General features: G+C 33.7%; 1 protein-coding gene across 3 annotated transcripts in view; it reads left to right on the top strand.

Annotated features, from left to right (window-relative positions):
- The window catches only part of LOC140139991 (uncharacterized), a 93,024-nt gene continuing 68,433 nt past the window's right edge, over positions 1-24,591 (top strand). Inside the window, exons 1-2 of one of the 3 annotated variants that reach the window (XM_072161799.1) lie at positions 1-673; positions 3,897-4,054. In XM_072161799.1, the coding sequence (XP_072017900.1) occupies positions 3,977-4,054 (78 nt within the window). In that variant the 5' untranslated portion in view covers positions 1-673; positions 3,897-3,976. Of the gene's footprint in view, positions 678-3,891; positions 4,055-24,591 lie in introns of all 3 variants that reach the window. The other 2 variants (XM_072161797.1, XM_072161798.1) reach the window with 2 other exon arrangements.

The following is a 24,591-nucleotide window of genomic DNA, read 5'->3' as shown; positions in this document are numbered from 1 at the left end:
GCCAAACAAGATCATTCACTGACATTACTTCAACGAAAGAAACAGCACGAGACAATTCAGCGATATCGAAAAGCGTATGTCATTTACTATACCTGACTGCATGCACAGTTGATTGATCGTAAAATAGAAAATTGGTGGACCTTGTATAGAACTGCAGAAAAAAATAATGGCGTGATAATCAATTCTTTCCTTATTTTTCTGCTTTTATTGTGAGAACAAGAGAGCTTCATTACGTTGGTTATGCCAGCTTCAACCAACAGCATGAAAGACTATTCTAGGCAGAACGGATTTATATAGTGGAAGAACTTTTACTTGATTCGCAGAAATATCGATATTTGGAATTTTTAGCAGTCGAGTCGGAATCACCAACATTGATGTTATGATCTGAAAATAGATCTGTGATTCGTCAATTATTTGTTAATTACCAATTGTGGAGTTATATTTGTACACAAAATCTTCATCTGGGAAATTTTACTATCTTTACATGAGTTGTACCAATTATCATTGGTAATAGGAATTTATTGACGTAGATTTGCCAATCTTGAATGGTGTCGGATTTATAGATTTCATATTTGCAGTTTACATATTTTGGTGAGCTACATTAACTTGAGAAATATTTTACTGAACAGCAGCTAGCAGTGGTTCAATGGTAGCAAGCTTCATAAAATTGCCAGTAAGTACGTGCAGTTTTTAGTACTATATTTTTTTTAAAAAGTAAAATACAGTTGAGCGTTTTATGACATTCACTTGAGCAGGTGTGATATGGGGACAGTTTTTGCTGTCTACCTATGTGACCTATAGTAATTGAGCCGTGAATGATTTTTCTCAATATACTTTTATTATGAATATATACCATTTGGTAACGCAGTTTAGGCCAAGTAAAATAAATAACATGTGTATCGTCCCCACCCTCGCTGATTTTTGGAGATTTTCAAATATTTTTGTTATTTTTCTTCTTTGCTCCTTTACTTTGTTTCTAAAATTGGTGTAATGAAAAGACATGTTAGGAAGTTATTGGTTTATCATAAATAAACACATTGCAAACACTCTCTTGAAGCTAGGGGTATAGCACTGGCGTGTCCACCCAGGATCCTTTCCTGCGGGGGGCTCAGCCCCTTTTTCAGATTTATGCTGGGGGCTTAAGGGCTAAAATCGCCAAAAAAACGGCTGATTTTACATGATTTTTAACAAAGTGCGGGGGGCTTCAGCACCCAAAGCCCCCCCCCCCCCTGGACACGCCACTGTATAGGCTTTGGGGAAATAACAAAAATATTAGGGGCCTCCCCGTTTTTATGATGTGTTGACAAGACTTTGCAAATGCAATTTTACACAGAAATGAACGGTAAAAAAATAACATAATCATGATAATAACAAATAACAAGGGCCTCCCTCACCGATTTTTGAAAAAGTCCGGACGATATACATGTTATATTTTGTTTTACTTGGCCTTATATTCAAGTCTATTGGTATAATGTAAAGAATTCAATTGACAATGCGTAATACTTTCAAATATCTAAATAGTATTGAAATACTTGTATAATTTGTTGTTTGTTGAAGGATTGTTGTGTGAAATCGTTTAAGTCTATATAGTTTAAGTCAACAAGTTGACATTTCTTAAGGGTTACACCCTGCCCAATTTTGTGCATATTTTGCATTTTTCTCAAAAATTATAGCGCATTGGTGACAAGTAAGATATGTATATTATAGGGGCAAGGACTACAACTACTGCACTGGAAATTTTATTTCAGCACAGACAACAGTTGTGGAGTTACAGTCAAAAATGAGGGAAAACCAGTATTTGATCAATAAATCAATAACTACTTGCCTTGAGTTGCTGAATTTTCAGTGCAGTAAGTTGTAGTCCTTGCCCCTATAATATACATATCTTACTTGTCACCAATATGTTATAATGTTTGAGAAAAATGCAAAAATATGCACAAAATTGGCCAAGGGTGTAGTACCCCCTTAAGCCAACATTTTTGTCCATATATTTATAATGCAATCAGGTTTTGCTACTTTGTACATGTTGTAGGTGGTATGGCTTATTTTGTAAAGTCGATTTTTCCAAATCATTCGATATAATAATTTATGTAAGCACATATTTTTGCGCATATCTATCAATATTAACTTGTTACTTTATTGAAAATCATTTTACAATACCCTTGTAAAGTTTTACGACTATTGAGTGCCATCGAATTTTGGCACCATCCCGACGCAGCATATCAAAATCTACAGGTCTCATCAAAACCTCACCCCAGTCACCCAGTCACACTGTCAATGTTCTTTACAAAATTTCAACAGTAGGGGCCTATACTGTTTTATCATGAACCCATTGTTTAAAAAAATTACACAACTTGTTAAAGTTTTACACACACGCTTTCTTTCAAATTTACATAAAGTTTGGTAAAAGTTTCAAGAAGTTGTGTAAGTTTTAAACATCAACGAGGGTTAAGGGTCATGTATGCATTTACACTGTAAAAAAATCACTGAGTAATAAACACTTCAATTCAACACTAAAACAACGTGTTTACAACATTTATTATTTATTAACACTCCCGATATGTTTTAACCATTGTATTATATCTGTGGTATTAATAAATACTCCTGTGTTGTAGTGTTAATCGCATGTAACGCCTCCTTGTTGTATGTAAAGAAATAAACGCATTACAGTGTTTATTAACATGATTAAGTGTTATCAGTGATTTTTTACAGTGTAGTAAATGGAGCTGTATCATTTTTAAACAACATATTAAAGTTGTACAGGTGACCTGCTCAAATTCGGAGTCCAAAGATTTTTTTATGTTATCAAATCATTTTAAACAATTTCGGAGTAACACGATTTTTAAACAACTTTTTAAACAGCGTTTTCATACAGTGTATAACCTACAAAGAAGTACATTTTGTTATCATTCTCCCAACGGTGTCATCACAAAAAATGTTTTATGTGAAATTATGTGATGAGAATTTTGAATTGGCAAATTGTAATAGAATTATTATTATTCTCTAAAGAATCTATAAAGTATATCAATAAAAAATAATAGGCCCCTATTGAAATATGTTGTCAAACTGATGCCTTATAAAATGCAATATTTTATAACATCTTTTCAATGTTTTAAAATTTTATGCTGAATTGAAAGCATTATCTTCGTCATGAATTTGATTGATATATTTGACCACTGAGACATATTTCGAGAGCTAGTGAGGTATCATTAGAGGTCACCTGTATAAATGGCATGTACTGGTAAAACCATAGACTAGATATCGTGATAACGCTGGTTCGATCACCAGCGGTGACATTTTTTTGTTCACGATAGAAACAATATTTGTCAGTTGAAATATAATTTATTTAAGCAGATACATGCATTGACTATGCTAGCATGAGGTAAAAGTCAAATAAATTTTTTTTTTCATTTTCAATTTGCATAAATAAATAATTAAATAAATAAATAAATAAATAAATAAATAAATAAATAAATAAATAAATAAATAAATAAATAAATAAATAAATAAATAAAAATAGCACAAACAACTTCTTCTGCAAGAGTACAGAGTGATGGTGTTTGATTTCTAAACATCTGAGTGACATCCTTATTCTAAACATAACGTTTCTAAACACATTCTTGTCATCACTTTCTAAACACTGTTTTTACAGTGTAAGGTCATGTGTTCCACAGGGGGTGTATACATTTTAACTGGAACAGCCCAATCTCACCTGCAAACTATACACACATACACCCATTCTCAAAGGGGAATTGGTATTTCTAATCACCTTATGAAATATAAAAAAATGTGACCAACTTAGATTATTAATCATCACCCACAAACGAGGAAATATAAGTTACAATTATTTTTCCAATCTTTTTCTCTTCTTTATTCCTGATCACCTTCCAGCATAGGATTGTTGAGATTATTGTCATAATCAGCGGACTTTGTGTTTATAGACTCGCGGGGTTTTACTAGTAAAGAGACAGCCATCATGAAGCCAAAAGCCCCACCGCCAGTATCGGAGAAAAAGGACACAGTGGTGTCGCTAATTCCACATACAGGGCCTCAGGTAAGTCTTGTTACAAGTTTAGGTTAGTTACAGGATGTTTTTCTTATCCTTTATAGTGTTATACTTGGTAGCAATGTATAATGGTGTGACTTGAATAAGGCGTTTGATCTTAATGCCGACTTACAAGTCACGAACAACTTCACCCAAGAATAAAAGAAGGAAAAACGTTGCTTTTAACATTGTTAGATTTTTAAAGACAGAGAAACTGGTGGGGAAATGTGGTATAGGTTGTAAAAAGTTTTCAAAAAGAAAGAGCGAATAAACAATTAATAATTAATTAATAAAAAAATGACAGAACGATTTAATAAATCACTTTGAAATCACAAGATAAAATGAGCACATACATGTACAACACAAGAGCACACTTCATAACTTCATGTTTTAAATTTTTAATGCATGAGAAATGGAGACGCTATTATGAAAAAAATGTACTATTGAAAATATAAATGCATTGGGCCTGAGGTTGAAATATTTCAATACCCGTTATATTTCTTTAAAAGCCTAGCCATACAATTATGTACATTATGAATTATGTCCATGTTTAGGTTGTGGTTTTAAAGAATACTTCCTGTTGTAGGTATAAAATGCTTTTGAGAAAGCAATCATTAAATTTGCCCCTTTAAAAAGTGACCATTAACATGTATAATGACATGGTTGTTTTGCTATACCACATAGAGCAGTGTACATAACCCGTTTAAATCACTAATGCTTAAACGGGCATACAGTTGAAAACATACACTCTAATATGTGCTGTCTAGTGCTAACTAGTATAGTTTCTGAAAATTAAGAATTGAAAATAATAAATTTAAAAACTTAACAAATTGTCTTGCCTGAAGACATTATACACTGTATCACCAAACTCCCAAAATTTGTCTTACGTCGCGTCTTTGTAGCAAGACATATCCAAATCACAGATACGATGCCATGTCTCCATGCAAAACACGATGTCCAGTATTGACGTGTCATTTTGAAGCCGATTGGAGGCACACGAATTTGTCTTCTGATTAGCAAGACATGACTTGCTGAAGGACATGTCCCAATTGAGTAAATGTGTGTCTTACATTGTGTCTTTAGACAAGAAACATGTACATTTTTATACAACCTTTTGTAAAAATTCAAAAGATTAGGTAACATTTTAAACAATTGTGTATTAAAAAAATTCAAACAAATTTATGTTATGTTTGGGCTATATGTTTCCATTTAAAGTCCACACTGTCCACACTCCACAGGAGTAGAGGAGTATGCATTTCAACTTTTAAACAAACGAACACATTGGGCAGTTCCATTTGAATTTCATACAATTACGCAATATACACATTGTATACGATGTGCAGTTTTTTTTAAATATCCATTTTACAGTGTATAGGTATACAGTTCAAATGAATCCGCGGCGATAAAGGATATGTAATTGCTAAATTAATTTACATCGATTTGCAATTTGTATAATGAAATTAATAATCATGAAAGTACATTACGAAATATATAGGTTTTGTCATGCTTAACTGGTCTTGAAATAATTGATGCAAAGTATTTGAATGGAATTGAAAAAGGCAATGTTTCGTTGAATGGTTAGGCGTGGAAATCAAAACTGTCCGAGATTGTGAAATATTAAATGACATAAAGAGCACAAAAATCAAGTAAGCTACCGGCACATCAATGCAAAATAAATATTACTGCTCTTTTGGAAATAAGTGTTATGTAATATGAAAGAAAACGATTATAATTTCGCAATTTGATACTTTACTGATTTTTACAAATCTTCTTCTCGTTTGTTTTGTTTTTGTTTTTGTTTTGTATTTAAATAAATAAACAAATGACCGAAGATCTTTGTTCTACTGACTTTCAATCACTATGGACCACAATGGCCTCATCCCAATGGCATAGTTCAATAACCTCAATTAAACACACATAGTGCAAATTTTAAACTCAAGTTGCACAGTATGAGTTTTTGTACCCAACTTTTCAAAGGTCATTCAATGAATGTACAAATGTATTGGGGTTAAAGAACTGTATATTTCCTTCAAATACAATTTTTAGGCCGTGTAAAATTCATATTTTGGTTCTCGTCCCTCCCTCCTCAATTTCTGGGATTTGTCAGATTTTTTTTTTTTTTAGATTTTTCAATATTTTTAGACTTTGGAATGATTTATGAAATCTTCATACATATGAATAAGTTTATTAGAGAACAAGCATCACTTCCAAGTCTTTTTGTGGTACTCTAGGGGTTTATCCTCAGAATCTCACATTTGAAAAAAAAAAGGGCCTCATCGTTTCCTCGAGCACTGTTGGAGAAGAACGTCACAGGCTATTCGAAAAGAGCAGGGGATCATCCCGGTACTGTTGACTGTACTTCAAAATACACTCAATCTACTCTAGGTTCCAGAGTAAAAATAAGTACAGCTTGTCTGTACGCAGTGCGATAATACTCATACATATGAGGTAGGCACTTACAAGGAAGAAGAAGAAGAAGAAGAAGACCGAAAACTACTGACAATGCTAATTTTACATTGAAAAAAAAAAAAAAAAAAAAAACACCTCCTCCCTCATCAATTCATGAAAATCCTCTGGACGAGAACCAAAACATTAATTTTATACGGCCTTATGTCAAAATTTATTCGAAAACTTCTTAAAATCAACATGCATAGCTTTTATTTAACCATCCATGGTATTTCAAGTTAAGGTAATAGGGAAAACCCTTGGTTCTCACGACGAAAACGTTCTTTAAAATGTTGGAATAATTATGTCAAATTATTGCGCAATTATATATATTTTTGTTCACACCTTTACAGGCCCCATAGCAAAATAAAATCGCAGTTCTTCCACATGAGACCGCTAGCCGGATTCATTTCATCTTAACCATGCTTTAATTCTTTCCTATATATTTCTCTGTGGAGTTTTACAACCACAAACGCTAAGCTAAAACCAAGTTCACTTATTTACCACAACAATAATGAGGTACTATAGGCCTACCACATTAAGTTTATATCGGTATATACAGGGTGATTCAGAAAGAACGGTATCGTCGAGAACTGTTTATCGCATTAACCCAAACATAACTAAATTAAATAACTGATATAGTTGAGGAAATCAGGAATATATCAGCTATCACTTTTTTGTTAAAATTATGACAATTGACCGCTTTGTTTTTGAAATAAAAGAATTTTATGAAACTACATCAAAATACCCAAACAATAAAAGTTTCCGACGATACAGTTCTTTCAGAGCCACCTTACTAACCCAAGATTAAATCATAACGTTTGTACACAAGATAGTCATTTGAATGTCTAATTATCTGCTTTGTTTGTTAATTATTGTCAAAGTTAAATTGATATTTTGCATTCAGCCATCATGTTCGTCTATCACAGCACCCATTATTAACGTCCATTGCCGATCTGGCCCGTACTATAAAATTCAAATAATTGTGCAGTGCTTTAAATTTCAAAAGTTAAACGTTTTTGAAAATTTCTGAAATTTCTGGTTTTTCATTCATCCACCATCTCTGCAAGACGGGGTTAACCCTAAATATCGAAGGTTTGGTGCAAAAATATCCTATCTGCAATAGCTCCCTATATACATTTGACCATTTCTGCATTCAATTAATGTTCATATGACACCTGGCAGCTATTTTAGATACTGCCTTCTTGAATTAAATCTTCTCTAATACTTTGCTATGGAGCCTACTGAGACTTAGCACAAATATTTAGTCGCGATCGAGAAGAACAACAAACTTTACATACATTCATAAGACAACTTAAACACGGGTTTTCACTTAAGGGGGTGCGAGCTATGGTGTTTAACGGGCTATTCCATTTGACATCCTCACTCCCACTGTGGAGGATTTAGCTAGTCGTCCACAGAGGGAGTATGTGTTTCAAATCAAATAGACAATTTGGGAGCTTCCATTTGAAAAAATTCACTCCAGTTAAGAAAATAGGTAAAGCCATTTACAGGGGGAGGCTGGGTTTCAAATTAATTAAGCCTTGCCAATTCCATTCTGCAGAATACTCAGATCTAAAATCTTCCACAGGGATTGCAGACTTCGAAAGGAATAACCAATACGTACTCAACCACGAGCATTACGAGTGGAGAAAGGGTTTTAAACATATTGTTGTAAATCTTTGTTTGAGTTATCTTAATGAATTATAAAGTTACACACCTGCACGATATAAAATATTTGTTTTTCTATGGTGGTGGTTCTATTTAGTTGAAACTGAATCTAGTCGTTTCTATTAATTACGGGTTTTTGAAGAAATAGGGCTTTTAAATGAAATTAAAGGACAGTGTGCGGGAGGACACCTTGACAAACATGAACACGGTATTGTTTTGCATAATAGACCATGTAGACTGTGATTACAAAACATGCATTTGATATTTTGTTATAAATAAAACAGTATGGAACTTGGAAACCAGTTTAAATATGATTAACTTTCAAGCAAACATTTGTGTTCCCACGTAAAAGGCAGTAGGCTATAGTATGCCTATATCTGTATTAAACATCATATAGCTGATGCCGTTTTTTAAAAAGTTTTAAGAACGTTTAAATGTCGGGTTATCGGGATATATATACAGGGTATAAGGACATAAAATGTTTTATTAACTTTCAAAACATTTCTGAAAATGTTCTTAAAAAAATAAACATTCTAACATGATACAAATTTGTTTTTGTTCTTTGACTATACACCTATAATGTTGGGTATTATGTCAATAAACATCATAAACAATAACATTTTGACATCATTTTAAAAATATTGTTAATTGTTGTAGTGTTTTTGCTTTTAAAACGTTTTCACGACCTTTATAAAATCCGACATTTAAAAGTGTTTGTCCAAAACCAAAAGAATTACTTACAAGATGAAGAATTTGAACCGGAAGAAAAAGTACTTTATTCTTTGCAGTATATGCAATTTAGCAATTGTACATGATGTAGGTCCCTAATAATTTTAGAATAAAAGTAAGTAGAATCCCTGATTGCATACTTTGTCAAAAACCCATAACGCATTGTTAAAAATTCTAAACCTACTCAAACCCATTGTTTAATAATAAATCTGCACCATTCATCCCCTTTATTAACATTAATCTGTACATTATTTCCTTTCAAATAATATACATGATATAATAAATCAGTATTACGGTGATTATTGTAAAAACTGACATGGCTATTGTATCTTCCATGTAATAAATCGGATTTCAAACGCATTTTATCGTCGAATTTGTCATTGATTACACATTTTTGGGCAACTTTTAGAGGATTAGTCTAAATGGCTATACTGGTTTTTTTATACGTTTCGTCTTGTAGTACCGATTTCCAATATATTCTGAATTGCAGGTAAAAATGCTAGATTTACCTGTGAATGGGCACATTTATATTATGGACCACAAGAGCCTCATCCCAATGGCATAGTCCAGTAATCTCAATTACATAAATTACAGTGCAAAATTTGACCTCAAGTTGCAGAGTATGAGTTTTTGTACCCAAATCTTCAAAGGTCATTCAATGAATGTACAAATGTATTGGGGTTTAAGAACTGTGCCCCTGGTAGATGAGCATGTTGTGGATCCTATAGTGTTACATTCCTTTCAGAAAGAGCGTTATAATTATTTAAGGGATCTAAAATGAGCGTTTATTGCGTTTCGACAGTATTTTTTGTGGGACATGAGAGCACCTCGGACCTATCGAATTGCATTCTGAATACGAAGCATGTCTTTCTGATATCAAATAATTTTCATTTTTTGAAAATCACAATATAGGCCTAATACAAATTTTATGACAAATTATAAAAATTTGATATTTTTCAAATTTTTGATATATAACAGTCCTCGAAGTAAATTATATTAATCTAATGATATATTCTTAAAGTGTATGTAGCAGGGAGGAAAAGCCGATGGTCAATTGAAAATTTTGACCTTTTATATTGAAGATATTGATTTTTTTCCCAGAAAGACCTAATTTTTTTTTGGGGAAAAAATCCATATCTTCAATACGAAAGGTCAAAATTTTCAATTGATCGTCGGCTTTTCATCCCATCTACATACACTTTAAGCATAAATTATCAGATTTATAAAGTTTACTTCAAGTACTGTTAAATATCAAAAATATCAATTTTAATGATTTGCCATAAAATGTGTATTAAATTGCGAATTTCAAAAAATCAAAATTATTTGATATCAGAATGACATTCTTCGTATTCAGAATGCAATTCGATATGTCTGATGTGCTCTGATGTCCCAAAATAAATACTGTCCAAACGTTCATACCCCAGCCCTTAATATCATGTTTATGGAATGATTATGGAATGACTGCAGTGGATTGAATTTATCGATAGTCCATTTACGGTACCACTTTAGTTATGTAGTAATTACATAAGTAAATGGTCGCCACCCATTTGCCAAAGGCTAAAATCCGTATTTAACCCAAAGACGAACACTATGGACCACAATGGCCTCATCCCAGTGGCATAGTTCAATAACCTCAATTAAACACTCAGAGTGCAAAATTTGACCTCAAGTTGCAGAGTATGAGATTTTATACCCAAATGTTCAAAGGTCATTCACTGAATGTGCAAATGTATTGGGGTTAAAGAATTGTGCCCTGATAGATGAGCATGTTGTGGATCCTAGTGGAAGTTGTATGCTCTAAAAGGAATAAACAAATAAACAATGCTTATAATTCGCCAGAAATTTAATGTCAATTTCAACACTAATTTATATCATATTTAAGATTGAAATCAATTGTGTCATGAACCATTTATGCGGCAAACAAAGTTGGTAAATTTTCAACACCAATTTTGATCACATAGGCATAAGAGTACAACATTTAGATGAACCATTACCATGATTTTTGGTAGTCAATTGTTTGACAATCGAACTTAATCATGCTAAATGCCATATATTTTATCACGTTTACAATCTTTATTGTTACAAATTTCTATATTCAAATCGTTCGTATAGCTATGAAATGAATCTGTGTTGAAAATGGCAAATTACCAGAATGGACTGTTCCAGTTGAATTCCTATATACATGCACCATGTACACCCATGTATGTATGCATGTGGAAGAATGTAAATTTCAAATGGAGTAACCCCATTTAAAATTCACATTCCCTGTGTGGGATTTTAAAGCCATATCTTCCATAGGGGTGAAAGGATTTTAACGAGAAGAGCCAATTTAATGTATTTTGACTGGAATAAAGAGGCGAATAAGTGAATAACAATAGAGAAATATGTTCGAGTGTATCCACTTTGAGCACGCGAGCTTTATGTGATGGTATGTGTGCTTTATCATTTATGCACCAAAATGAAATGTGTCGACCGTTTCTGGAATTTTACCATGTTGAACATAATTATTTGAATCGTGTAAAATGGTGGATACCAGATATATTTGGTTTTCCAAATTTATGATAAAAAAAAAATCTTCAGCGTCATTGAAAAAAAGCATGACAAAAAAAAACCCGTATTATTAAATATTGTTCTTTATGAAATTTTATAGGGTCCTATATGCATGTTTCAAATATCGTCACCAAAAATGAAAAATCTTGTTCTATTAAATTTTTTGATAAAAAAGTCACGTTTTGCGTGGGAACTGATGGAGGGAGTTCTTGCTTGAAGTCACCATATCCCGCGTATGAAGGAGTCCGAAACAATAAAATTGAAATTACAAAGTTCGTGAAGTTGGAATAATATTATATAGGCGAAATATGAATGTTAAATTTGCGTTTTGTCAACTTAATTTTTTAGGTATCAAAATGGTACCCCCATGCAAATGACATTTTGTACTTTAACTATAGGGCTAAAATAGGCCTCACGTGTGCAACTGCAACTTAATAAACTAATTATGATAATAATTTATGTAAAAAGAGACACATGTAGCAGCCGACAAGTGCACTATTTTGATATAGATGTACGTATATATAGTCCAATTGCATGTATTTGGAATAATTTCATTGAATTCTATAATATCAAAAGTGTATGTAACGTAAACATGTTGTTTTGCTATCAGCACTGCAATTACGAACAGGGCAATTTCTGAAATTCAAAAAACGATTTTACGCTCAAACAAGTAAATAACCCACCACATGACCACAGAATGGTTGGGGTATTCCAGTTGAAATCCATACACCCCTATGGAAGACATGACCTTATAATCTCCCAAACAGGGGGTATAGATTTCAAATGGAGTCACCCCTTCAAGTAAGCTCAAGTAACCCCACATTTGATATTCACACTCACTGTGTCGTTTCTTCCATAGGGTATATGAACTTAGACTGGAATAACCCAAAGCTAGAGGCTCGGAAATTGTTTTGGTTAGTGGTTGTACTATAATGTCCGGTCTACTGAAAATACAGTATTTCTATACTTCGACCGTCTTTCAAAACACAACTTCACTAATTGCTTTGACATGGTCTTGATTTTATCATTAGCTAATGATTAGGGCGTAACTAATTATTGAAAATCAATTTCCCAATCTATAGAATAGACTATTTGACAGATCATTAGACTATTTGGGGGTTATTGTCATTAAAATATAATTTATTGAAGTTCAGAATGATTTAAAATCATCATGAGCTTCAGCTGCATGGTCACTCACCATAAATTCACAATTTTTGCAAGCCTGGCGATTCGGAGACGGGAAAGACAACGCTTTGTCTTATGGTAAAACGGAGCGCACATCCCGGGCGCACATCCTACTCTATAGCTCTTAAGGGTAGACGAGGTATTGTTGGTCGAAGCAACCTAAAAATCGATTTTCATTATCTAGATCAATATATTAATTGAAAAATAACACCTTATTGATGTTTTGCAAAAGTTCATTCTACAAATCGTATACTTTGCAAACTTGCTTAATTTATTGTTGTTAATTAGTTATGTACGTTTTACAAAAGTGTTGTTGTTTCAGCCCCTCTTTACAACGTAACTCAAGAACCGCAGCACCTATAAAAGTATATCTGTGATATTTTAATTCTTCTACACACTCGCTATGAATTGAGCAATGCAGTTTTTGCCAAAGCTCACTACCATTCGTAAGATGCTGTGAACTGCCAAATCACAACAGTTTAAAATAATTATTAACCTGCAGCTACACCTTGTTATAGATCTTAGGGGTTGGCTTATAAAATTATGCTTTAATATTATGTGAACATCATTAATATGATTATTTAAAGAGAAAGGCTACAATGTCTTGAAATAGCTGCCAACCAAATGTTTGAAATATTACCAGGTACCTGTTCAAGTAAACATAACGCTAATCAACACCGATTATACACAAAACTTATGTTGTGGGTTTGTCTTGTTTATTGCATTGTACAACAGATACCAGTATCAAAATTCTACTTCAATTAAAGTTATCATTAAATAAATGAAATAAAAGAGTCCAAAGTTCGCTTTCAAATTGAATTGTCAAACTTAATTTCTGTGTATTTTGTGTACCCAAACCAATATATTAAGATACGGTTTTATGAATTAAGATAAACCGTACACCAGGGACGCCACATATGAAACAAAAATCACGCCAATTTTTCATGGGAATTTGACGAAATCAAAAAGATAGCAAAATATCACTGGAGCCAGGCTTTCCAGTTCATTTTCTTTTATCCAGGTATACCTAGGTTTTCGACATAGCTTGGAACCAGAAAATAATGGTATTTTTGCCCTGTCCTTGACCCCTAATTGTTATAGGCCTATTATGAAAATTATTAACCCCGTGCTTGCATATAATGTGAACAATATGAATCAACAGGTCCATATACAAATAAACAAACAAACAAATAAACAAACACTACAAACACACAACAACACCCCAACAAACAAATATTCACCCAAACAAAAAATGATAAAAAAAAAGATAGTAAAAAAAAGTGAAATTTTCGTGACCATTGACCTGTTGACAAGGACCTGTTGACAGCTAAATAGGAGAAAACATAATGAAATATAAGTACAAACAAGCCTAGTATTCAATGGTTTTAAGTACCATCACGTCGGACGCCGGGGTCTGACCATCCAACGCCATTTTCGTGGAATTCACAGTGGTGTTGTGAAAGCAACGATCACTAAAATAATTTAATAAATGACATCAAGTCAATTCTAGGACAATCTAAATAGGACCAATGATTAAATTTTAAAGTTTAATTTGTCTTTATTCAACAAGACCCACGATTAAATTGCAAAATCATTCAACTCGTGCTTCTTGTTTTTTACATTTTATTTAAAAAAAAATGCATACAATTTTTAACTATATATTGCCCACTATTAGCTTTCTACGGGCATGCAAATGCAAAAAGACCAATCTACCTGCCTTGGTCTGCATTAAGGTAGTCCTCGTGTCGCTGCTGGGCTTAAATTGCCAAAATGATTACCAAATTCCACTTCATTTTGAAAACCCTTTTGACAAAACAGAGCGTGCCTTTTGAAAAGGATGACCCATGCGTATAAATCGACTAACCTCAAACTGTGACAAGCTATTTGGTTAGAAAATTATGTGCTGATATCACAAATAATAGCAATGATATTAAATAAATAATGAAATGAGAAATGAAAATAAAAGGCCCATTGCACGTTTTTCATAAAGTGCAGAAATTAACTGTGAATAAAGAGATCTGTTTGTACTCGAACATCGAGGAAAAGTGCATGTTATTGTTAATGATGTGTCTATAATACTGACACGAGATTCGATGCCTATACTGGTAGTTCTGAGAATATAACCAGAAATGGGTCAATATGATTAAAGGGACATTTCGTGATTTAAGAATCCGGTATTTAGGGTACGGTTCAGTAAATATCCATGCACGAAAAAAAAATCCAAAATTTCTGTGGATTCGGACATTGAAATGTTGAATGCGATTTGCAGCCAAAAAAATATTGTTTCGCTGCTTGCCCAAGATCGCAATAGTAGAAAGCTCGTAGTCGCCTGATGATGATGCGTATAATTACATATTACTAGTCCATGTGCTGACGGTAAATTCTGTCTGTTTACAGATCCGTAATTTGTTGTTTAAAATAATCTACAGACAGAAAATACACATTTTTAGTCAAACGACCGATACAAGAAAGCTCATGGACATGCACAACTATTTAGATCTTCTAGTACAAAAGAGTAAGTTGGGGTGGGGTGGGGTGGGGTGGGGGGGATGGGGGTCACGAAGTGATGTGGATCACAAAGGGCCACTTTTATCTTCAAATCATTCATCTATAAGATTGTGTGGTTTCTTCTTCTGATACTTCTGAAAAATATTTTTCTGAAGTAAAGTGTTGTGGATCACGAAGCTCGAAGTACCACTTTTAATCTTCAAATAATTCATCTAAAATTGCGTGGTTTGGTCTTCTGATACCCGGGGGGGGGGGTCTTCGAAAAAACATTTACGGGGATGTGCCACGCAGACTTTCGGATGCTGACTTTCTCTATACCTATAATTTTTGCTGTTTTTGCCACCCATCAGTGCACCAATTTCTCACAAAAAAACCCCAAAATGCACCCTAATTTGTCGCTTTAAGGGGCATATTTTCCTTAATGTGCTCAATTGGGCGCATTGGTCTCCACTGAAAACCCACCCATCGATATACCAAAATTGCTGAAAAGGTACTCCAAAACTGTGGCACATCCCCGTATACCTTCAACCAGGGAGAACCCCCTCCGGGTTCTGATACTTCTGAACAAATACTTCTGAACAAGTGCTCTGGTCATAATTAATATCACAAAAATAGTAGCACTCACAATTAATTACGAATTATGCACCATTTTTCTTTCAACTGCATGACCGGTCAATCATATAAATATCAGCAAGCAGAGACCGTTTTACAACTTTGCTGTCAATTGGTTAAAAATTACTTTACCATCCAACAACACGATGTCAAATTTAGTTCAATTTTGTCCCTAATCTAACCGGATCATCCTTTAAATACCCTAAAATAAATTTTGAGCTTTAAAAGTCTTTAAAAGGTTATCCGTAGTTGTCCATATCGCAAGGCTGTCAATAGGACTTATTGTCACAATATTGTTATCATAATTACCAATGATTACCATAATTACAATAACAAATGTTGATGATTTGTGTGAAATTTTATCGAGTTTCTGCACGGGACAAATTTAGTTGAACTTTTGAAAGATAGGACATTTCTGGGAGTACATTGATCTTACCTCGTCACCTATATAATTATGAACTCGAATAAAAATATTCTGGGGGTTCTACAGTCACAGGACAACTCAATTCAAGTGGAGGTTTCTATAAAATTGCAACAGTGATTTTTACCTTACACTTACAGAACCCTTTTCATGTCTAAAATGGTTCTTACTGGCCTTCGCAGAATACAGGACAGCTTATGAACCCTTTAGTTTTAATATGTTTTCTTAGATATTGGGCTATTCCAGAAAATAGATGCACACCCCCTATAGAGGAGTTCGGATATCCGGACTTTTTGTCCTGTCATGACTGTTGGAAATCCAGACTTTTTAAGTGCCCAAAGGCAAAAAAAATCCGGCAGAAAAATAGTTTAAAATCAAAAATCCTCAATATGAGAGCTCATTTTCAACATTTCCGTGATTTTTCCTTCATTTGATTGGATTTCCAAGCTTTTCCCAGTAACATTGGCAACTGGAAATCCAGTCGTTTTCAGAAAGCAAACTTGGAAATCCGGACATTTCTTTGATTGAAAATTTACTCCTCTATAGGGGGTGTGCACCTATTTTCTGGAATAGCTCATTTGACGCCATACATGGAATTGAATTGAACCAGCCCCGTGAACCAACCTACGGTAAACAAGGCTTCTTTTTCATCACCACGATATTCCCCCTTTTTTCACGCACCCCTGACAGGGCTAATAAAATAAGACCATGCTCATTGCGAATGTTAAAATACTAACGTCTTTTGAAAGTATAGAAAACTACAAAGAATGGCATTTGAGTTTTCCGTCATAAAATTGATCTCGACTTTAATGTTGTTGTTATTAGTAATTTCCTTACATATTTAAATAATATTCTATTGAAAGTAGTTTTTACAGAGCCGAATATGAACTTTCGGATTCCCCTATGATCACGATGATTTGTGTGAGACAATGTAATGATGCATGGTTTACATGTTTTTTAACATCTTCAAAGTTGTACCGGTTCCGCTGGTATAATGCCGAATTCTCCTCAAAAAGTACATGATAGTAAACTCTTTCTTTTTTCACATGGATGAACCATGGACTTGAACAGCTGTATTATGAGGGTGCAGTGCAAGAAAAATCTATCTGCAATAGCTGCCAGGTGTCATATGTGTAAAACTATAGAATGCAGAAATGGGCAAATTGCTATATGGCAGCTATTGCAGTTAAGCCTTTCTTGTACCCAATCCTCGATTTAACAAACAGCAGATGTGCACAACTTTAAAATGTAAATACCATCTTGTAAACATGGTAAAGAGAGAAACCAAGAACATAAAATTTGACTCTGAAAGTTCAGAAAACATGAGCAAAATGTATCTCCCGCATTGACCAAAAATAGTTCATTTTTATTTGTCGATTACCCCATTAATTTTGAGTTAAAAATAAGCCGGTATTTCAGTATAAAATAATGAATTACTAAGTACCGTTTAATACCCTTTATCCAGTGGAGGTAGATTTAATTTGTATCTTTCACTGTGGTATGTTGATGAAAACGATGAAAGGTTCTGAACTTACATATTTTGCTGGTCGTCAACCTTCCTGTGGAGCCTTTTAACACCGCCCTGTAAAATTGTAAACACAAACCTTGTAGTTTCACTGTTTAATAATATACATGACTATTTTCAGAGACCAACTAAAAATACTGGGCCTGTTTGTGCTTATTTGATGATGATTATTGTCTATGTAGCTCTATATAATTATATAGTCATCATGCAAATTTTACATTTCGAAATTCTGGCTATTTTGGTTTGTTTATCTGCTTTTAAATGATAATTATCTAAGTGACTTTGACGGGAGAGGGTTTAGTCGTTTTGATATAGAATGTATAAACAGAAGTGGCAACTGAATGGAATTAACTCCGATTAGTTGCATGCAGACGATATGCAACCATAGTAACATATTATTTAATTAAAAAAAATACTTCAAATGTACTCCACTATTGGTTAATTCTATAAGCTATTCTAATAAATCGAACTTCAGATGAGTCAAATCATTTGCATATTATTTCGTTAAAGATATAATACTGTGCGTGCCTGTGATAATTGTTGCAATTGAATTGTTGCAAAGTTTTATCCCCTTTTCGCTCGTAACTATACTATGTGGTATAATATAAATTCTAAAAGAGAATTTAAACACATTTTTAGACAAACACATGATCTGAACTGCATGGTGTTAGTACCAAGAATTCCCAGTAATCATAAACAGGTGCAATATTTTACCCCCTGTTTTGAATTTGTCAAAATTTAGTCATTTATGATTTGGTAAAATGCAGCAATTGTGTACGAATCTATATACAATTTAATATGGATATGTGTTATCTCTTCTTTTTGCAAGAGCTGAAAATATACAAATATCCATCCTATTCAGTTATTGCCTTTTATATTTAAAAAGTACAGTTACCTCTTTGCTGAACAAATGAGGAGGGGTGTGTCTTTCACTCGGATCAAACCATTTTGTGTATAGGGTAGACTAGGTATTGTTGGTCGAAGCAGTAAAAATATATTATTGAAAAATAACATTAACACTTTGATGTTTTGCAAAAGTTCATTCTACAAATCATATTCTTTGAAAACTTGCTTGAGTTATTGTTGTTAATGAGTTATGTACGTTTTACAAATTAAAAGTGTTGTTGTTTCAGCCTTCTTTGCAACATAACTCAAGAACCACAGGACCATTATAGGCTACATAACTCATTAACAACAATAAATCAAGCACGTTTTCAAAGTACATGATTTATAGAATGAACTTTTGCAAAAGATCAAAGTGTTATTTATAGATTAATCAATACGTATCACTTGTTGGGAGTGAAATTGTACAAAATGTGCACGCGCAGGGCCTAGGCCTACTGAGATATTGATGCGTCTAATGCACGAGCCACGAAGGGGGGGGGGGGTGCAATTAGACCAGAGAAGATGTTCTCTGATAAGACGCATCAACATCTCAGTCTATCTAGGAGTGTATGAACATGATGAATGTTCAATAATATTTTAATTTAAATAATGAAAATCGAGTTTGGGTAATCTATGGCCAAGCTCTCCCTTTTAAAGGGATTTTTATTAGTCCAGACACATACTAGCATTTAAAAATGTAAATTGTGGAACACAAAGCTCCATAATATAGTAAGTACGTCCATTGTGCTATCTTACTTAATTTTCGGATACGAGGACACATTTCTTCAAAATGTCATACATCAATGACGTTTTGAAATATTTTATGAAAGAAACTACTTAATCATGTTTATATAGTATTTGGAGTTAAATAAACAAAGCAATTTACGTTATTATCTTCTTTGATGATGATTGCGCTTATTTATAAAGTGGGGCATAAAATACCAAACATACTTAGGTTACATGTTTGAACTATTTTGGCAAAATATGAAGCGGATTTAATATGTTTAATATGTGTGTATATAGATGATGGTTTAGAAGCAGCCAAAAAAAAGCCGATTTTCATTATTTATGTATTATTAAAAAATTACACTTTGATGTTTTGCAAAAGTTCATTCTACAAATCATATACTTTGAAAACGTGCTTGATTTATTGTTGTTAATGAGTTATGTTCGTTTTACAAAAGTATCGTTGTTTCAACTCTCTTTACAACATAACTCAAGAACCACAGGACCTACAAAAGTTTATCTGTGATATTTGAATTCTTCTACACGCTCGCTATGAACTGATCAATGCAATTTTTGACAAAGCTCACTACCATTGACAAGATGCTGTGAACTACCAAATCGCAACAGTTTAAATTAGTTGCTAACCTTAAATGATGGCTTTCTCCCTTTTGAAAGGATGCATAAAATATGTGACGATTCTACTTACGGAATGTTTTAAAAAGGTACTATAATAAACGCATTCAACTTCAAACATGTCATTTTAAAAGACCCACTTCCGAGTTCTGCGAAAAACCTCAACAAGTTACACACTGTGTAATCTTAAACCAATCATTACTTTATAATATTTTTAATAATTATGAAATTATTTAGCGCAGCAGTAGACATCTTCATTGTGTCACAGATCCTATGATTGTATCCAGCTGAAAGTTAATGGAAGTTGTTATTGGTAATATTGGTAGATTAAGACATTTTGGTCAAGTTACGGATGCGGTGGTTAGATGAAATGTTGAACAAAATTACATCCTCCGTGTTCCTCTTTCACTTTCAAGTTCAAGTTCAAATTTTATTACGTTGTGAGATTTACGTCAACAAGGTCAATATGGACGGAAAGCTATACGACGCGAGAACTGCAGTGTGATAAATTGAAATTCTAAATATAGAAAAACCATTTTACGAAAAACATAAATAATATATGTTAAAAGCAAAAACAACATAACATAAAAGTATGGCACAACACAACAGTGAAAACATGTTTATGACTTTTTGATTAACATGACTGGTTAATTCCGCATTAATTTGCTGCTCATACCGGTTCTTATCCGCACCCGTAAAATATAAGTACACTGTAAAAACAGTGTTTAGCGATTAAACGCTTTTCTAAACACAATTTTACCACCACTTTGTAAACATGTTTACAAGCTAAACATCATGTGTCAAACTTCTCAACATTGGTCAGTGATGGTGTTTAATTTCTAAACATCTGACATCCATATTCTAAACATAACGTTTCTAAACACATTCTTACCACCACTTTCTAAACACTGTTTTTACAGTGTAATATAATCCCAAAATTGATCTGACGCTATTAAACGTATGCAATTTAAATAATAAATATTTGAACGCTATTGATAATTAATGCGATACAATGCATTTTATTTTGTTAATGGTCTCCTATAGTGTACCGGAGAAGATGCACGTAGACAGTAGAATATATATACTATTGTCTTAATTAACTTCGAATCACGTGAATGCTGTATATCATTGGCCATACGAATCATAACTACCAACATTTTGGTAGTTATGACTCGTATGGCCAACGATAATGGTGTACTAATTTTGCTGAACCATGGAATGGTATCAGCCTATATATTAGTATATGTTACTAGCTTATTTGGTCTGAAATGGACATATCTCCCAGTTGAAATCCATACACCTAATATTCAAGACATGATCTTAATCTTCCACACAGGGAGTGCGAATTTTAATGGGGTTACCTGAATGGGTGACTCCATTTGAAATCTACACACCCTGCGTGGGAGATTAAAGTCATGTCTTCCATGGGGTGTATGAATTTAAACTAGAATAACCTATAAAGTGATCAAATCGAGCATGGTCTGGCTATTATATTTCAAGTGCAAACGTCGTATCTGTTAAGGGATGAAATCAAAACTCGACCGGCGGTTGACTGCCGGTTCCGTCAGGTTTCTATTGTTCTAAACATTGAAAACCGGACGGAACCGGGCGGAACAGGTGGTCAACAGCCGCTGGAGTTATGATATCATCCCTAACAGATTACAAAACGATAACTGCCTTCTTACTCGGTAGACGGGTGTTTTTGAACCAGTCCGCTCACAAAGTCAAAATGCTATATCTACGTGTACATAACATAGCAGATACTACACTTTGATTTGGGAAGCAAATATGTTGAGTGAGTCTGTTCTGAAAGTAAAAGGCGGTATCTGATAGCAATAAGCCAAGCAGATAATGGTGTTTTTTATTTTGGGATATGGCAGACTATTGTGGTCGCGTGCAAGCAGCTAAAACATAAAAACTACGCATCCATTAATAATGGTCTTCACGCCACAGACTAACTTCAGATGTGAAATATAACAGATGCAATGGCTGCCTTGTTATATCCATGATTTGCGTGCTGGCCATAGGCTTCATATGAAATTAGTTTTGAAATATTTTCTCAAAATATCATGAGTTATCTCAAGAACCACTGAACCAATATATGGCTTGTTTGTACTCATTTTAATGCATTTTTCATGCTGATGCCAAATATGGTCGTTAAGATATTTGAATTGTTAAAGTAAAATTGTAACTTGTCGTCTGCAGTCACACGTACGTGATTATTGTTATTTTTATGTAATGAAATAGTTTGTTATTGCTAATTAGGGGGCACTAATTAGTGTAAGTATGGCAGTGAAAACTTTTGATAATTTAAAAAGAAATAAATACTAAAATAAAATAACACTAACTATTACAACATATTGATTAAGAAAAAATAACTTAAGGCAGCAATTGCGCGTATCTCGTTTTGCGCCACTCTCTTCCATGTTTTACGACAGATCAAATTTCGATTTCTTAATTTTTAAATGTTTTGGTCTATGATGTAATCATGGACTAAAGTACAAGTTTATGATCATTTGAAATCAATGAAAAATAAGTGAAACTTAAAAGAATAGCTGTTATTAAATGTTATTACTTTGATTAAAAAACGATTGTAAGTCTCCAAAGTTAACAGAGTGATTAAATAATAGAAGGCCAAAAGCAAAAACAATTGTTTTCTCGAGCTTGTGAGTACTTTAGCAGGAGGTAATGTAGCAAAAGTTGATGTTGCTATGTGATATGTGACCGTCCACGGCGAATGAGCCGTAAATTCCTCCCCGGTCAATTTTGTTTTATTTCGTGTTTAAAAATAAACATCATAAACTTAAAAATGGTATATCATTTGACTTCAAACGATATCCAGAAGCGGGGTTATGGTTTGTTAAACTTTGCTCCTTCAAAAAAATTATAACTTTTTTCATTTATACATGCGTCTCTTTTTCCACATTGCTGGCAATAAATATCAAACAGTCATAATTGGCGGTCATTTCAAATCATCCCCAAGTCAACGAGGTTTAAGAAGGTTCTCTCATTGTTAATTGTTGGCTATGCATACCTATACAAAATACAATGCCTGGTAACCCACCACTTGAAAAGGATTTAGCAAAAGCAAACAAAAGACCAGAGCTATTAAAAGTTCTATAGCCATCTAAGGTAGAAGCGTATTATCCACTTCAATAATAGGATTATTGATTGGTGTTGTGACTATCAAAATGAGTCAGATGTCGCGCCAGCTTAAGTTACCGATGAATACGACCTTCGTACACATTTTATACCGTAACTCAGAATACAATTTAGGGAATTTACGGCTCATTTGTGCTGCCGGGTCACATATATCACTCAGGATTCACAGCCATAAAAAAGGAAAATGGTAACGCAGGTAGTATGGAATAGTTTGATTTTCTTTCCATGATCTGTGCTTTTATGGATAATGAGCTGCAGGATTATGCTAAATATTAAACGGAGAAATATCAAACACCATATGAAAACACGGAGCCTGTAATCAACTGTGTATTAAACCAACAACGGGAGATTCCAAGGGCACAGCTTCGCCCGCCAGTGGAAGAGCCTGCTAGAAACTTAGGTATACATACCACCTCGATAGCAAAAGGAGATTTGGACTCCCACGCACCTCCCATTTAACCTATAATGCAAGCAGAATAGATGACTACACTGACAATGATGACTGATGTACACTGACAAATCTTGTTGTGGCCCGCTCCGCAGCCGCGAAGGATGATGATGACTTTTTCCGTGGCGTGGCCAACTCAGTAGGAACATGACAGTCAGTCTAGTCACAAAGCCTGAAATTAATACGAGTAATGTTTACAAAAATGGGTTTCTTATGATTAATTATAAGTGGTTTTTAAAAACAGGTTCTTTTGGAGATATTATAATCCTCATGGATGTGAAATATATACAAGCATCGAGATGTCAAGCGAGTTTAATCGTGTCTTTCGCGATATACAAAATTCAATAACGCTATTAAAGAAACCAGCTTATAGCACAAGAAATGAAATCCAATATTCACTTAGCCCTACCAACATGCAAACACGAGTTTGATGGTTGAAGGTGATGTTCATCTAATTTTATCTTTCTTCTTCATCTTCTTTTCTTGATGTGCTAGGTCGTGGATTATTAACCGTCTATTTGTCACCAGGGTTGTGGGCGGTCATTTCAATGGGGTCACAATTTAATGGAAAGACTCTAAAAGCTATTAAAGGGATGTTGATAGTTTGCACAAATATTTCAAGTTTGCACGATATATTTTAATATTACGCCCCTCATGTTACACCGTAGTTTCCTGTCACCATTTTGCACCTGAGATTGTCTCTACTTCTAATGATAAAAGAGCAGAGTGAATGAGTGATCATTTCAAAGACTTTCTAAACCCAGCAAACACAAATATAAAACGTTTTACAAAAACGTTTCGATGTAAGGGTATAAAACGTTTTAAACATTTTTTGAAGCAGAGTGGAGAACATTCTAAAATAGGTATTGGCAAAATATTTCGCAAAAGGGTCTCAAACTGAAACATTGAGATCCTCGTGATATGACCTTAACTGTAAGCATGGTAACCATGGTAACGTTATAAACTGACATTCTTCCAGACTCAAAGAGGATTCTTTTTTGATTATAATAAAGCACTTCTAATTTTGCAGTACTCGTACATCAAAA

This window comes from Amphiura filiformis, chromosome 18 (assembly GCF_039555335.1).
Source record: "Amphiura filiformis chromosome 18, Afil_fr2py, whole genome shotgun sequence".
In the NCBI taxonomy this organism is placed as follows: domain Eukaryota; kingdom Metazoa; phylum Echinodermata; class Ophiuroidea; order Amphilepidida; family Amphiuridae; genus Amphiura; species Amphiura filiformis.
Note: the sequence above shows the minus strand (reverse complement) of the source record. Positions and strands in the feature narration are given on the sequence as shown.